The sequence below is a fragment of the Saccostrea echinata genome, unplaced genomic scaffold (genome assembly GCF_033153115.1).
Source record: "Saccostrea echinata isolate AGI-Se365-2 ecotype Australia unplaced genomic scaffold, CSIRO_AGI_Sech_v1 ptg000001l, whole genome shotgun sequence".
NCBI classification, from domain to species: domain Eukaryota; kingdom Metazoa; phylum Mollusca; class Bivalvia; order Ostreida; family Ostreidae; genus Saccostrea; species Saccostrea echinata.
This window is the reverse complement of record NW_026889750.1, coordinates 29,988,249-30,005,931: the sequence shown is the minus strand read 5'-3', so window position 1 is coordinate 30,005,931 and position 17,683 is coordinate 29,988,249. Positions and strand designations below refer to the sequence as shown.

The 17,683-nt window shown below is 33.6% G+C and overlaps 1 protein-coding gene across 5 annotated transcripts in view; it reads right to left on the bottom strand.

The window, feature by feature from the left end:
• The window catches only part of LOC133189223 (regulating synaptic membrane exocytosis protein 1-like), a 44,226-nt gene that overhangs the window by 17,845 nt on the left and 8,698 nt on the right, over positions 1-17,683 (bottom strand). For 3 of the 5 annotated variants that reach the window (XM_061324628.1, XM_061324635.1, XM_061324655.1), the window contains exons 3-5: positions 11,876-11,920; positions 9,140-9,768; positions 5,003-5,763 (exon numbers count right to left, since the gene is read on the bottom strand). In XM_061324628.1, the coding sequence (XP_061180612.1) occupies positions 5,003-5,763; positions 9,140-9,768; positions 11,876-11,920 (1,435 nt within the window). Of the gene's footprint in view, positions 1-2,180; positions 2,270-5,002; positions 5,764-9,139; positions 9,769-11,875; positions 11,921-17,683 lie in introns of all 5 variants that reach the window. The other 2 variants (XM_061324649.1, XM_061324642.1) reach the window with 2 other exon arrangements.

The window sequence follows — 17,683 nt, the reverse complement described above, 5'->3', positions numbered from 1 at the left end:
CTGTTTTCAAATCACACAGTCTCCAGTATCAATCTTCCTCTTTTTTAATGAAAGCAACTTTTTTTATGTGCATTAGGATTGAAAGAAAAATTCAGTATTTGTAGACATTATGCACTCCAATGCTTGTTTCAAAATTGAACTGAAACTTTTCAAGAAAAAAGATTGCATTTTAAATAGCAATCACTGACAGTTAACTGACTTCAGCTGCATGTAGATTAACTGAGCAAGTTTTGGCCCAAAATTTACTTGGCATTTTGATAAGATTTTAGTACATCAAATCTATACAACTAACAAAGTCATTCGAGGCCCCACTATTTAACCGTATCAAACATTTTAACCTATTGACCACGACCTTTGGCCAGTTCGGTGACCTGAAAAGCTACAATAATACTTTTCCTTCAAATATCCTCCAATTCAGTAGCTAACATATTAAACATTCTTACATTTAAAAGTTTTTTAAAACATTTTATACCATAAATAACTTCTCATGAAAGTGTTAAATTTACATCCACATATAAATTTATAGCCTCTTTTGTGTTCAACATCTGTAGGGGTCATCACTGAATTCTTGTGATTGCTATGATACAAAGTGAAAAATACTAAATCATCACTTTACATTTAAGTGTTAATGGTAATTATATCATGTAAACTATGGCACCCTGAACTGGAGGGCCATAAGATATATTTTAAGTTGCAGGTCTTAATCTTGGAACAAGGAACAGTGCAACCTTATTATACCACTCTTTATTACAATCCATTTTGAACTTTCTAACTTATCATTTAGTTTACTTTCAGATGAGACAGTTCAATGGGAAGGGGCTAATTTGTGAAAACAATGTCCCATACTCTTTATAACAATATGCATTACAAGTGATGCAAAACAAAACCCAATGGTATGCATGCTTCAAAGATGTCTCTGCTATTTAATGTTCAAATCAATAATGTTCTCGTGAATCGCCATCAATAATTAAACAGTTGTTCAAATATTGTTATCAAAATTCCTCGACAATAGATTGCACAATGTGTACAGTCTTTTTGGTCCAATGACTTAATTACATGCCATTTTACACTGTGGATTGAGGTTTTCTTTAAAACAAGTCTTCCATAACTGTTGTTGTGTAATATTTCATGAAAGTAAGAGCTTAAAAATCTTTTATTGAATGTTTGTACTCAAATCTAACCTTGTTCACATTACATGTATTTGCCTAACTATAAGTACCACTGTACTTACTTAACAATTAGAAAACAAATAGCAAGTCTAAATTTTGAATCTCGTGATGAAAGTAAAATTAACTAAATAATGAACTAAAAGAGTATTTTAAGAATGAGAAGTTCCAACAGAATACATCAAAAAGCTGCAAGATACCCAAATATTACAGAGCTCCCTATACCATTTCATACTTGCATATAGAATTTGAATTTTTAAATGGAAAAAAAGTACCAAACTCCTAAACAAATTTTTCCTACTGGGCAGGAAAACTGGGTGTGTTGTTTACAATTTCTTTTTTATCAAAACACTTTAATTAACCTAAAAACATTTAAGGTAATTAAAATCTAATTGCAAAACACATTTGTAATGTTAATTATTTCTTCAGGGGGGCTGAACAGGAAAACCTAGCATCAAAGTACACAATATTGACCAATCAATGCAGAGCAAGTTCTCCAGCGTAAATCATCTCAAGTGTCTAGACAATAAACAATCACAAAGTACATTCAAATTACAAATAAAAACAGCAGTTTTAATCACTATTGAAACAGTAATACCAGGACGTGCGACAAGAGGACTAGCAGGTCTTTCATAAACTTTTAATCTTAAGTCATCAGAAACATGACTCCCCAGTATAGTATACTTTACAGATAATGTTTCAACCTCATTAACCAATGAAAGGTGACAGATAGACATCTTTGAGACATTGGGCCCAGGATATTACAGACATGTATCTGTTTTTCCCCCAAAGGAGGCAATATGATGAATTTTTTAGGAGTACACAGAAATCAATAACTACATATGTCTCTTTATGCAGATTTTGACTGGCTCAGCTTTGATAAAGCTATCATTCTGCAGTCAAGAGCAATATTCAAAAGCTGTAATATATATGTGATAATGCATGGCAAAAGAGACAGTTGTACTCTACCCCTGCCAGTCTACTTACAGACACATGGACAGCATGCAAACTCACCGACAGAAACTTTTTAATCTTAGCAGCTAATATCTCATCCTTTCTCCATCTCTCTTCTCCCATTTCTAATTCCCCCAAGCATACATTAGCTGATGCCGGGGATATACATATAACGGCCATATATTAGTAAGAAATGTTAAATACATACTTCTACAATATTTTCTTTTTTATATCAGTTGAGCCAATTTTTTGGATTATGTTTGAAAAATAGAATTTTAGGAAGTATTTCTTAGAAATTATTCGGCAAAATCAACAAGCATACTTTCATATGGTCAGTTCATTTTTATTGTCCACAAAAGTTAATATTTGTGCTATGTACCGGTACTGACCAGATGTCATTTATACTTGAAACAAGAGGCCCAAGGGCCTTAACGGTCACCTGAGTATAATACAACAATTTAGAGGATCCATAGAGTAGAAAATGAACTGAAAGGTGAAGCTTTGTTGCCCAAAAGCAAGAAAAATAGGGTGATCAGGATCAACAAAATAATTAGTCTAGTATTCATTAACAGATCATAAATTAGGTTCTAATCTGTTCCCCATTTATCACTCTCAATATACAGTATATTAACAAACTATCAGTGCTTCTGAACTATTTTAATTCCTCGTTGAAATCTCTAACATTGGCCTCTCTTGCATGGTCTTTGATGAACATTTAATAAGAGAAGTTATTTTTGTCTCATTTTTATTTATCTATTACTTACAAGTCTACCTGATCATTAAAACTATGAAAGTACTTTTTGTATTATACAATAAAAATTCTTGCAGAATTCTCTTATTCTATTAACCTTTGAAGTACAATATTTACAGTGTTTAATTATCACAAGTAAATGGCAAAGGGGAATAACTCCTCTCAGTAGAATAAAAATTAATAGAGCCCTGGCCTGGACCAGAACACTTGACCAAATGGTTCTGATGTTCAAAAATCTGGTAAAAATACTCTTCCTTATTAAAACTTTTACTCTTTTTGCCTCTGATATGCCCAGGTGCAGAGAAGATTTTTAAAGCATTAATGCATTTTCACTATATAATAAAAAGAGCCCCGCCCTAACATCAGAACCTCTGATCCAGGGGTCATGAAATTCACAATTTTGGAAGAGGCATCCTTGCTTATCATAACTATATGTATTTGTTTAAATAATACCTAAGAGAAGAGAAGAAGATTTTTAAAGAAATAATGCACTTTCACTATATGATCTATATAGCCCTGCCCTAGCACAAGAACCCCTGACCCTGGGGCTATGAATTTCACAATTCTGGTAGAGTCACCCTTGCTTATCATAACTATGTATTCAATTTGTTTCAATAATACCCAGGAGTAGATAAGAAGATTTTCAAAGAAATAATGCACTTTCACTATATGATCTATATAGCCCCGCCCTAGCACCAGAACCCCTGACCCTGGGGTCATGAATTTCAAAATTTTGGTAAAGTCACCCTTGCTTATCATAACTATATATTCAATTTGTTTCAATAATACCCAGGAGTAGAGAAGAAGATTTTCAAAGAAATAATGAACTTTCACTATATGATCTATATAGCCCCGCTCTAGCACCAGAACCCCTGACCCTGGGGTCATGAATTTCACAATTTTGGTAGAGTCACCCTTGCTTATCATAACTATGTATTCAATTTGTTTCAATAATACCCAGGAGTAGAGAAGAAGATTTTCAAAGAAATAATGCACTTTCACTATATGATCTTTATAGCCCAGCCCTAGCACCAGAACCCCTGACCCTGGGGCTATGAATTTCACAATTTTGGTAGAGTCAACCTTGCTTATCATAACTATGTATTCAATTTGTTTCAATAATACCCAGGAGTAGAGAAGAAGATTTTCAAAGAAATAATGCACTTTCACTATATGATCTTTATAGCCCCGCCCTAGCACAAACACTCTAGGGAAATGGCAAGTGCGTCAAATGGTGGCAACAGGGGGAAAAGAGATAAAGCCCCGCCCTAGCACCAGAACCCCTAACCCTGGGGCCATGAATTTCATAATTTTGGTAGAGGTCTCAATGCTTATTACAATCATGCCAACAGTTTGACTGCTTGATGTCTAGGAGCAAAGAAGAAGATTTTTAAAGATTGCATTAATTTTGATGGTTTTGGCCCCACCCCTCAGGCCCCTGGGGGGCAGGGGCCACAAATTTCACAATTTTTGTTCCCCTTCACCCATAGATGCTATATGCCAAAATTGGTTGAAATTGGTTTGCTGGTTCCAGAGAAGAAGCTGAAAATGTTCAAAAGTTTACGACCGACGTACGACGACGGACAAAAACGGATAGCAATAGGTCACCTGAGTTTACTCAGGTGACCTAAAAAGTGCAAAACCAAAACCATTTATACCATTTTGAGACAGAACAAAAATTTTTGACAATAAAAAAAAAATTACACTGAATCAATTAAGAAAGAAATCTTTTGAAAGAATATCATATTCTTAAATAAAATTGCTAAAATTACTGCACTGTATATTTATGCTTTAAATATTATGATAGTAAACCTACATGGATATGAATATGGAGAGGACTTATATAGGCAGTGCCTTCTGTCCAATCCTTTTATGTTTAATTAAATTCATAATAAAATATTGTTTAAATAAATAATCATGAACATTCTAAAGAACTTCTATAAAAATTCTCATTAAATATAGAATTACTGAATAATGTAAATTATGTATTTTATACTGTATCCATTTAAGTACCCAGGAAAAGTAATCGGCTTGTGAATAATCATGTTGAGGGTGTAAATCAAATCACGAAATTTAAACAAATTAATTTGATCTTTCATTAAACTCAACTAGAAAACTACAGAGTACCCACCTTTTTCACTAACAATGCTTTCACTCTCCTCCTCTCCTTCATAACTGGAATTCTCAGGGGTGGATCTAATTTCATCGTCGGAGCTACTGAGTGAGTGCTGTCTCTGTTTTTTGTTCCCCTTGCGATGTTTGTGGGGTTTAGGTGGGGGAGGCCTTGCACAGTCTGAGGGGTCAGAGCTGAGGGAGTCTGCCCTCAGGTTCTCCATTTTCTTGCGACTATTATTGTTATTGTTCTTGGTTAAGTTTCTTCCCGCGGCAGCACTGGGGTCCAGGTGTGAGGAGACACTGTAACTGTAGGCTCCATTGTTTGCACGCCCACTCTCATCCTTCACTGTAGGGGACACATTTCTCATTTTGTGACGCGAGGATACACTTGGTGATCGCGGTGAAGGAGACTCTCCGTGATACATGTCTAGTCCCTCCTTCCCCTTCTCTCTTTCAGATGTAGTTGGGGATCTACGACTAGAACTAACATTGGGAGTTCGCTCTGGTCGTGACAATCGGCCACTTCCACTTCTATCCAGTTTCCCTGACGAGGGAGCTTGCATATTGTTGACTTTTGAGAGAGAAGAATCCCTTGTTCGTCTTTTTTCACCATCTAACATGTCTACATGCTCTCGTGAGCCACGTATTGTCTCTTTGTCTGCATAGTCATGGCCTTTTATGCCTTCCACCGGAGACTGTCTGTAGTGATCAGGGTCTTTGCTACGTTTATAGACTATGTCATGCTCACTTCGATGAGGGTCACGATGTCTTTCATCTCTGTAAATGTATATATACTATGTTGAAAATCATTAAAAAAGAAAAAAGTACCGGTAGTATGGTCTGCAACTTTGCATATAGTGTGGTCCAGAGAAAAATATTTGGTAGATAATGTATTTTTTCTGTCCAAGCCAAAGTACTGGTGATCACTGGAAAAAGGAAAATTAAGAAGCAGTTTAGTGGCATCATGATCCCTAGCTATATGTAGAAGCTAAACAAATTGTCAGAAAGTAAGGACAACACCATTGCAGAGATTCCCTTGGGTAGAAACAGGTTTAAAAACATGTATGTTTCACGCTCACAAGTGTCACCATCCAGCTACTTTTCCTAAGCAGTCACTGAAACTATACTTGTAAGTATTAACCATATCTGTGTTTCTTTACATGTATATAACATTGAATTGTTATTGTTAAGGATGTTCACTCTAATGTATATAATGGCATTTTCATCAATAAAATCTTGTCTATCTTATGTTTTCTTTCTATCATTTATCTTTCTATTTTTCTTCTAAAATCTTCAAAACAGGGTCATTTTAAACAAATGTATGCATAGCTTGAAAGTAGTAAACTGAACATGGACAAATTAAAAAGTGCATGTACATTAAATTACTGTCTAATGCATTTGAATAAAACTTATACTGAAATGGGTGGGTTTTTTTAGTTCTAAAGAATTGAATGCAAAATATATACACATATCTGTATTATCATTTCCACTTTTTGACCACATTTAGACATTAGTTTATGGTAGGAAATACACAGAATGTTTGATCATAATTCCCCAATGTTCTGTAATTTGTTTTTGCTGCAGTTTTTTTCAGTGGCATTAGACAAATGCTGAATATTGATCTGAGGGAAAAAGGTGCCAGGAGAAACAGTTGCTTTAACCTTAAAAATCAATCTTATTACAGACTGCACACAGAATTGCACAGGTATAAAAGGCAGCACATTACTAGTCTATTTAAATTTTTTTCTTCAAACTATTTTTCCATTCATTGATGTGATAAAAAACCACAAGGGATCTGTTCTCATCAACATACATAATCAAAAGACTCTATTTCATCTTCTCAGTGCTTTTCTTTAGTAGCCAAATATGAAACCTGCCAATCCTAAATATTGTGTGTCTTTCTAATCAGTCTCCTTTAATTACATGTACAAGAAAATTTTCCACGATTTTTTTTTTTTTTTTTTTTTTTTTGAAATAATATATTTTAGGATTTAATGAGACACAAAATCCAAACCATATAATGTAAACACTCCTGCCCCTCCTTTCCCCAAGGTGTCTTTGTAAATAAATAAACCACACGAAAATGAAATGATCGTGATATATATTTTTTTCTTGCAAGACTATAATCAATGTTTGGGATTGACTCCATTCTTAGAAAGAAGCCATGGAGCTATAAACTGCATCAAGGGAAATCATAAGACTTGGTCATTATAAGTGCAGCATTATATTGATTTGGCTATTTTTACTCACACTCTCGCACTTGATCTGCCACAACTGGGTTTATAACTATCTGTTTGGTCAATGATTTACACCATAATGTGCTATATATCAGTGCTAAGCCATAGTTGAAACAAGTTACATAGCAATGGGGGACACTTGGGTGTACCAAGTATGATGTCTTTGAAGCTTAGAGTTCTCAAGATACGAGTGGCCAACAATTTCCTTTTGTCCTCTTTGACCTTGTGGCTTAAAAAATATAGGGGTCATCTTCTCCTAAAGGACAACTAGTGTATCAAGTTACATGCCTGTCAAGCAAAGTGTTCAGAATATATTGAACAGTTAATAGATTCTAATGTCTTGTTTGACCCTTAACCTTGTGACCTCAAACTCAATAGGGGTTATCTACATGTACTCCTTAAGGGGAACCAAGTACATGTACAGTCAACCTTCGTTATCCAAAACTCAATGGGATGGAATTTAAACTTTGAGATATCCGACAAATCGAGATAATGAGGTTAAAATACATTAAAAGACAGAATAGTTAAGACTTCCAAGTGACCTTGACATATCCATGGTATTTGAAATATTTATGTTCAATTGTACCAAGTTTGATCTCTATCAAACAAAGGGTTCTCAAGAGATTGAACTGAGTAGTTTGACCCTTTGTCCTTGTGACCTCAAAATCAAAAGGGATCATCTACTCTTCAGGGGGGTACCAGTGTACAAAGTTTGATGTCTGTCAAATAAAAGTTCTCTCGATATTGAACAAACAACACTTGGTCTTCCGACTGACCAACATACCAAAAGACTGACCTATGACAGATGTAAAGCAATATGCCCCCTATCTCAAAGGGGGTATAAAACAAAAATATTAAATCCTGTATCTTCATTAAAACAGATGTATTGATTGCCACAAAAATTGAAAGTATGAAAATTTAAGCCAAAAATTTCAAGCTGCAGAAATTACTGAACTCCTATTCCATTAGGATTTGTACTTCAGTCACATTTATTCTGACCCCAGTGATGATTCTGTGAATTGTCCAAAATATCTGAAATATAGGTTGGGGTCTAGGGGCTGCCGAAATATTGACTTTAGCGAGCCTTAAGTAGGTTTAATTAAATGAGTGTCAAGAATTAAAGTGTGACAGTTTCTTCTAATTTTACTTCCTGACCTGGCTGAATAAACCGCCAAGCCATTGTAAGGAAGTCTGAATCATCCATACGTTTGTGGTAACCTTACTTGGAGATAAAAGCAAATGTCTGGATGATGCTGACTAGATCAAAACAAGGACTAAACAATTTGAATTTTCACCCAGACAAAAATGGAAACGGATCACTGCAAAAATAGAAAGTACAAAGAAATTGGAAATACTTGTTATCAGATTCTTGGATTTAAATTAGCAGAATTCTGCTAAATATCGGAACAGAATCATCACTTTGACCCAAAATCTTTTTTAAAGAAAACTACAGAATACTGAAAACCAACTTTTATTCGCATGCGAGAAAAATCCATGAATTTCGCAATCTTCTTTAACCCACAAATATCAATTGCTGCTTTGTTAATTTTGCTTTGCATTCACAGATTGAAAATGTTTCATCAGTCGTGAAAATTAATCGTCGCGGATTGATTTCAAACTGAAGATTCGCTAACAAAAGATGACTTGAATAATAGTTGGTTTACAGCATGTTTGGAAAAGGAGACTTCATTTTGGTAAATGATTTTTTAAATTACAATTTTATTTTTTTTCCCCTGATAATCATTTAAATATGAAATGATATGTTTTAAAATAAATTAATTTAAAAGAGGAAATGGATTCATTTCACTCGTAAATAATTGGAGCACTTGTTAATAGAGGAAACTTCTTTAACTTTTTAAATTCTCATTAAGCTTTGATGTAAAAATCATTATAAAAATATGTAATCTGTCTACCACCTTAGATCTCTGGGTCCATCTCGTACTCGTTTATCAGGGTGAGTATCACGTCCCCTCTTCATGTCATCTCGTGGTCCCCGTTCCCTCGACGGATCCCTGGAGCGTGATGTACCCTCCCCCCTACCAAGTCTATCACCATGTCGGAATTCTTGAGCAAATCTTCTATCTGTCTCTGACAGCCTTGTTTCACTATAATGTCTTCTAGAAGCAGGAGAGCGATCACGATTTCTTCCACGCTCTGTCACTTGTCCATGTTCACGAAACTTCTCACCATCTTCCGGAGTCAAGGCATACTGTTCATTAAGTCTTCCACGACTATGTTGTGAACTTCCTGTATCCAATGATGTCTGTCTCCTAATGCCCTCCTTTGGATGAGGGTGTGGTCCTCTGGGTCCTGATTTTATATTTTCTTTGTCGGATCCAGATATGGTACCATCTGCTTTCTTTTCATAGATTTTTGGTCGTTTTTCATTTGGAGGACTAATTTCTGCCTTGATGGAGGCTGTGTCGCTTTCTGTTTGGGTGTCTAGGCCAAGTTGGACTGGTTTAGCCATCCCCCCATGGTACCAAGCTCCCGTTTTTGCTAGAAGATCCTGCTTCTTGCGACAAAGATTACAGGACCACACAGTCTGTAAATACAGAATTGGTAAATGTGTGTAACTGAATTGACATCAAAATATTTTCTATTGCATAAAAGTCAACCGTTTTGCATCAGCTGGAAAGTAAACAAAATTTGATATGATGCAACAGACGTAATTATTAATAATCAAACTCTCTGACCATGGATTTTATAAATAAATGCATGAATGTGAAATACAAAGTATTAGACTCCAACATGAAGAGAATCAAATGAATTGCTTTAATATAATGTACTGTAAATGTGAACATTTGTGTGTTTTTATAAATTCTGTAAATTAATAGATAAAACACATTTCTATTATACTCATCATATAACAAAATAATGTTGATAAATTCTAGGTAATGTCAATAGACTTTCCAAATAAGTTCAATTCCACCAAAAAAAAAAAGGAAAGCAGATGGGACAATCTTAATTTCCTCAATCAATATTCAAGCACTTGAACATCTTCAGAACTCAGAAGGCTACTTTCCATGAAATGTCACTTGGCTTGTAAAACGATTACTTCTGTACACTTTATTGGTACTTTTACCTTCACGATTCTGGTATTATGTGTCTGTTCAGTGCCTGACATTCAGTGTGGGAGGTGATAAGTGCTTCAGCTTTTATGTGACAGTGAATATTTTATTAGGGACAAGTTAATAAACTGTCATCCTCCCCCACCTACTATTCCCTTGGTGATCCTAATTCCCACTCAAATCCTAACTTTCTATTAGATAGTTAATGTTTACATAAGTTACACATCATATAATTAGTACTTTTCAATTGATATGGCTGACAATTTTGTTAAGTGTCTCAAATTTGTGTCCATCTTTTAAAGTAAATTTGAATGCCTTTCTTCAACAGTGAATAAATATTTACTTCCTAGCTTAATTGTTTCACATTTCAATCCGAATCTCTAATATGTGTTACAGAATAAAATGGTTAATAAACTACTAATGACAACCAAATTACCTTTAATAATACAGGTATTTCCTTATTTTGGGGTACACAGAATGACTTCATGAAAAACAGGGATGCCATTACTTTACATCCATATTTGCAATAATCAAGTTTATTACCATACTACCTAGAAGCTTTCTCATAAATTACACTCTAATCATTGAAGGATTTTTTAAAGTCTTGACATGACAATATGGTAGATATTTTCACAGATCAGATATTTTCAAAATAAGAATAATCAAAGAATTAACTTTACATGTTCTATATCAAAGAAACTTAAGTAAGAATCCCAATTCCCTATAACAAATGCATATACCTAACTTTACATCAAACACAAATACACTGTACTGCAAAACATTGAAGAAACCCTTCTCATGCACAGAAAAAAATTACCAAAAAACTATTTGCACTTCACTACAAATCACACATAAAACTATATGTCATTCTCCTAATTGTCTTTGCATCTAATGACTTTTACCTGTGACATATCTCCCACTGAACTTTAATTTATCTTAAGTTTCATGCATAGAACTGACAACAATTACAACATTTGTTCCCTCAAAATTGATGTAAGAATTTTCACCCCAATTTCTTAATTCTAAATGTCACACATTTCACTGCTTTGTTCCCAAAGCAAAAACTTTAGCAGAGCATGTGGTTTTACATGATGAAGTATCTATAATGCATCCTGTCCATGGATAGCTGAGTTTTTACATCCCTGACTCAAACAGCTGAACACAAAAGTTTCATTAGAACTTGAACATGCCACATCAGACAAACAAACACACAATCATGTACCCATGTTTATAAAGAAAGCATAAATGTTATAAAAAAATATGCATGCAGTTGATAACTGGATGTGTTAAATGTTTAAATGGAAATGAAATAACATCTACTTTTGGATTAGTTTCAGCTCCAAAAAAAAAAAATGCTACAATAGAATTGCAAACTCAAAAATACATGTAACCTTAAATCTAAGTTTGATAAGATATATTATACACTCTACATGAATGTTAGCATTACATTATTTCTTTTTTTTTTTTAATTGAATTAAATATTTCACTTTTGTTAAATGTTGATGGGCATGAAAGGTTATGATGATCACAATGACCAATGAGAATTGACTTCAGTAAATACAACAGCCAATCGACACTTACAGTTGGTGGATTGTTGACAGGGGGTGCAGTTTTATCATCCAATTTCTAACAGACAGGAAAAGAAAACATGGTCAAGTTGAAAGCAAATAGCTGAGTTGATTTTAATTATTATCTAAACTTTGAATATCGAGTCTTTCATAAATTAACACAACATATCTAGTTATGCAGAAATATATCATAAAATAGATAATGCAGGTATACATGCATACATAATTTGATCCTTAAAAAAAAACTGCATCAGTCTACAGTTTAATGATAGCCAGTGCATTTATCTACGTGGGGGTGTGCAAGCGATGCAACATGAGAATTAAAAGAAGAAGAGCCTCTAAGGCCATATTGCTCTCAATTTTCCGATGATCTTCCCCCGCACTGATCAATAAGAAGCATGGTATCGCCATCGACCCAGTAAAGCACGTAATTCCGTTTCCCTTTGTTATCTACATATAAGCTATTGATCTGTTCTTTCTGACAGACCATACCACTCAGAGATGCCATAATTAAGAGATATGCAACCACAAGTCACTTGGTAAATTTCTAAAATGTGCACCAGGTTTAAGCTTATCAATTGCATAATAAAATAAATTCATATTCAATAACTTGTGAGATGAGAGAGAAATATTGTCTCAAAACTATTCACCTATGTTAAAACAAAACAAAAAAAATGGCAATTTCATAACAATCAAAACTTCAAACTTCAAAAATGAGCTAAATACATTATGCATCTTTCATATTTTTACATTATAGCTAATTATTTCCAGGTATGTTTTTCCCAAACATCTATCACTAAAAGGAAATATTATCAAAGTGGACACTTAGATAAATCAGAGAAAAAGCCATTTATTTGATTTAGTCAAACAGCCAATTCACTGTAAATTGACTTGTACAGGCCCTATTTGGTGTTGTGTACTGTTTGGGTACTGAGAGAGTGATTATTTTCAAAATAGTTTAGCATAAACATATGTCAAACATTGTATGGCACATTCACAAAATACTAAATATTACTATATATGTTTAATATTTAATTTTTTATCTCTGATTTCCACTTCATAAAAAAAAAAAAACAACATATTTTTTGCTTAAAATTCCTAGTAAAATTAACTTGCATTAATGCCCCCCCCCCCCCCTTTCCAACAACAACAACAAAAAAAAGAGATTATGGTATGTAATTAAAAATAAAATTTTTTTCATTGTATATGGTTAACTTTTGACATCAGCCACTTAGAGAAGTTTTGGGGGGAGTTAATATAGTTTGCTGGCATACTACTATTGTATCACCTAGCTGTCAACAGTTGGGTGGAGCTTCATACTAATTTAACTATAGTATTAGTGTATTAGTGAAAAATAATCATATACTTTCATGTAAATTAGTTGAATCTGATACCCTAGAAACATTTGGATCATGAAACCAAGCCCTGATCCAGCATGAGAAAATGTAGCAACTGTCAACATTACCTGATGACGGGTAAAATAAAAAAAAAAAATTTTGACCGAGTCAAATCTATGTGAGTAAATTTAATTTTGATATGTATTTGTAACAAACATTTTAATATTGCATGTAGTTGAGGGTAACATTCAAAGAAAATCATTGTCAACCTCAACTTTGCCTCGGTTGACAATGGGTTTTTTTTTCTCGGTCCCATCAAGTTCCAGAAAACAAGGTTTGACTGTATCATGTATACTATATTTGAAAGTCCCACTAAAATATCAAGTGCACATACAGTCAATATTCAGAAGTATCTTTAGTCTTTGTTACACTCCTCGATATTCACAGTGACACTAGTTTATCTGCACTTTCTGTGGAATGCATCTAAGTAAACAAGAACAGCTTGCCAATAAAATCCTAACAAACACCACCAAATGTTACACTACAAGTAACAATCTCAATGATATTTGAATTCGACATAACAAATCTGGAAACTGAAATCAAAACACAATAAACTTATACTGTTTCTATGAAAAATGAATCACTCAATTCATGATAACATTCAATATGGTTAACTATTTCTCCAAGATTACAAATTATATATAGATGCCTCTTTAAACAAATGTACATTGTAAACGTATATGCATGTATATTGTATATAAAAACATATGAACTTCCCAGTGAGTTTTATCTAAATCCAGTTGCATTATTTTTTTCACATATATTTTGATGTAAGCAAAGATTAATTTAAGAATAGATGATACAAACAAACTTTTTTTTCAAAAATCATGAAAATAACAATTTAGGTGATGCAAATATTTAAGTATAAAATGAATAATTTAAATTCATAGAATTTAATTTTTCATTCAAGGTTAAATCACAATAATGTCATATCAAATGATAAAAAGTTAACGTTGTATAAATTTATAACTAAGGATGATACCAAAAAGGTGGCATTTTGAACATCAAAGAAATTAAGTTTACAATTTCTTAATATTTTAGAAATTTAAGATTTGCATCATTTACAATCAAAATAGCTAGGTCCAAAAATATATATCAATCCAGATATCCATATTTTGTTTGTATCATCTGTCCTTGAATTAGCTGTTTCAAACAAATTTCAACCATGACAATTCATGGTTGATGCAAAATACTGGGAATTCCACAATATATATACTTAATTTCAGCAAATGACACAGGGAAATGGATTTTGAGTGCATGTTTAATCTCCCAATATATTCAAAAACTTCCTTGCAATGTTTTAATGCAATTTAAAGTCTATCTACCCTAGTAATTTGTAAAAGAATGCTGATCCTACATACAATCGTATACTCTTAATTGAAAATTATATTATTATTAGGGGAACAGACCCCTGTGTTACAACAACATTTTTAAGCGAATCCGATCTTTTAAAAATTGCAAATAAGTAGTCAAATTATAAGTCTACATTGTGGTCTCTGCTTGATTTCACATTATTCAAATGTCACATAAATAGTCCAAAATTATATCATATAGTCGTATATGCCGATTATAAGTTTAATGCGATGGAGCAATGCCAGATATGATCATGTGCCTCTGAGTGTTTGCACAGTAAACTATACAGCATAAGCATGACAAGTATTGATTGAATTCTTCTGACGATGTCCAAAGCTACACCAAGCAGTCATTGTGAATGTAAATAACTGCACTCTATGAAAACAGCCAATAACTCAAATTTGCAGAAGTTTCGTTATGAATTTCTGCAACTGTTCATATCACCATGGAAGGAACAAAACAAAGCATGTTCTATATAACAAAGGAGAAAACTCACAGAAGAATCTAGAAAATCAAGCCCGTATTTGCTATTTATAATTATTACCATCAATTAAAATATCTCTAATTTCAAAGAATGAAAAAACACCCAATAAGATTGAGTTACATAGTTTAAGGAGGGATTCTTCTCATATTTATTGTTTTTAAAAATTAATGAAATTTCTACAGATTCAAGAGACAATATCACTATGTGATGGTATCAATTAGATGAAAGTTGACCATTTTATATTAGGAGCAAGGTCAGGTCAAGGTGATTATTTTTTCCTTGATGTTAAGAATCAAACATAGATAATCAGAGATTACAGACCTCACCTCATCGAATGTTGTCTTTAAGTAAGGCAAAGTCCAACACTAAACTAATAATCTAGTAGTGTGCATCAATAGATGCAACATTTTTGCAATTTTGGTCTGATAGGGCTTGCAGTTACTTGGGAATGGACTTGTCTAAAAACATTAAATAAGTCACTCATCCAGAAAATACAGGTCAAATCCAGCATCCAAAGCAAGTTTGAAAGTGTTCATCTCTTGATGCATCATCCATGCAAGTTTGGTTCAGATAGGCCTTATAGTTTCTTAGCAATGGACCTGCTCCAAAAACTTTAACCTGGTCATTCATCCATAAAATGTAGGTCAGATCCAGCATCTGAAGCAAGTCCAGTAGTGTGCATCCTTAGATGTATCATCCAATCAAGTTTGGTCAATATAGGGCTTATAGTTACTCGGAAATGAGATCTGCTCCAAAAACTTTAACCTTGTCACTCATCCAGAAAATGTAGGTCAGATCCAGCATCTGAAGCAAGCCTGGTAGTCTGCATCTTAGTTTTATCATCCATGCAAGTTTGGTCAATATAGGACTTATAGTTACTCGGAAATGAGATCTACTCCAAAAACTTTCATTCTTTAGCTGAAATTGCAGCATCTGAAACCTTGACTGGTACAATAAAAAAACACACTAGAGGCATCCTCCATGCACCTCTGATTGATATAGGGCATAGAAGTACTTGAAAAAAAATCTGTTCCAAAAACTTTAACCTGGGACGCCGCCACCAACGCCGAGGGTATTACATAGGCTCCCCCAACTTCGTTGAGGTGAGCTTAAAATTACTGTTGCCAGTCATGATATTTGTACATACTTCTATTTCAAAACATCACCTAAATGATTCTGAATGAGTGTCTTGAATACTTAGGGTACAGGTGTGTCAGTAAGATTGACTATGCAGAGGCATAGTCAGTCCCCTGGTGCCCTCTGTATTCAAGCCACACCATATACATGTATTAGCATACTGCTATTATTGTCAATATCTTTATCTTCCTTCAGTTTTTTTCCTACTCAATATTTTGGATCCAGTTTCAGACTATTGTGATTATGTTGCAAATCTTGCATTTTCATGAGTATCCTACTCGTGGTATTGTACATCTTTCATTTGTACCCTCATGATAGATATGGTTTATATTCTTTCATATTACAATATACTTTAATAATATTTATATGTACTATGTATATGCCCCCTGAGGGCCCTTGATTGGTGAATAAACATATTCTATATGCATTTTGCATAAAAAGATGATACCACTTGGGCCCTATGTTACAGGATTTATCAGGTGATACTATCAAACTGAGATAAATAATCTAACTAAAACAAATATTGGCTAACTTGAATTTCCTCTATTTTTCTTAATTTTTTATGGAATATTAGTTACTTTTATATGCTTTGTAGCCTTTGTATATTTAAATTTTCTTATTTTCACATATGGTGAAGCAGTCATATAAAGAAACAAAATGATAGAAAAACAAAAAAGTTTTGACCATCTACCCGATATATTGAGAGAAAAACAATTTTCACTGATATTTTGCTCAGCTTTGTTCTTAGATTTGAAGATTTCAAAAGCTAATGATATTGTAGTTTGTTTGAAAAATCATATTCATATGATAAATCTTAAAAACTTTAGTCCATAATTATTTATTTCTGTTACATCAGAAAATTCCTCTAAGCCTTTGATTGTTTAACTCAATTCATTATTCAGGCATGGATCCTGGATTTTGGGTTAGAGGGGGCTCTATTGGATGGCAAGGTGGTTTGGAAGTCCAAGTTCCCAGCAGGTCAAGGACAGTGTCTGTTGGGGGCCTGGAGGCAAAGCCTCTGTACACTCGTAAGATAAACAACTAGAGAACCTTATTTCAACACATAGATGGCTGTATTAATTTTGTTACATCCATGTATGACAGTGAAAACTACATATATGTAAATCTGATTTTTTTTTTGTTGTAGAGGGGGCACACTTGAAGTGTCCCCACCAGAATCCATATCTGTTATTCTGTAGTAATTTTGCGAAGCAGAATAGGAGATTTTTTCATTTGCCTCCATTCTATCAAAAAAATAGTTCTATGCTAGGAAAGGGAATTGAACCCAAATCTCCCAATCATGAAGCGAGCATCCAACTTCTAGGCTACCACAACTGTTCTTAATATTCATGTGACATGAATATTCATATTTATGTAATTGGCACTATGTAACAATTACTTTGTTGACCAGAAGGTAAACCTTAAGTTGTTCGTAGTTTTATTTTATAGG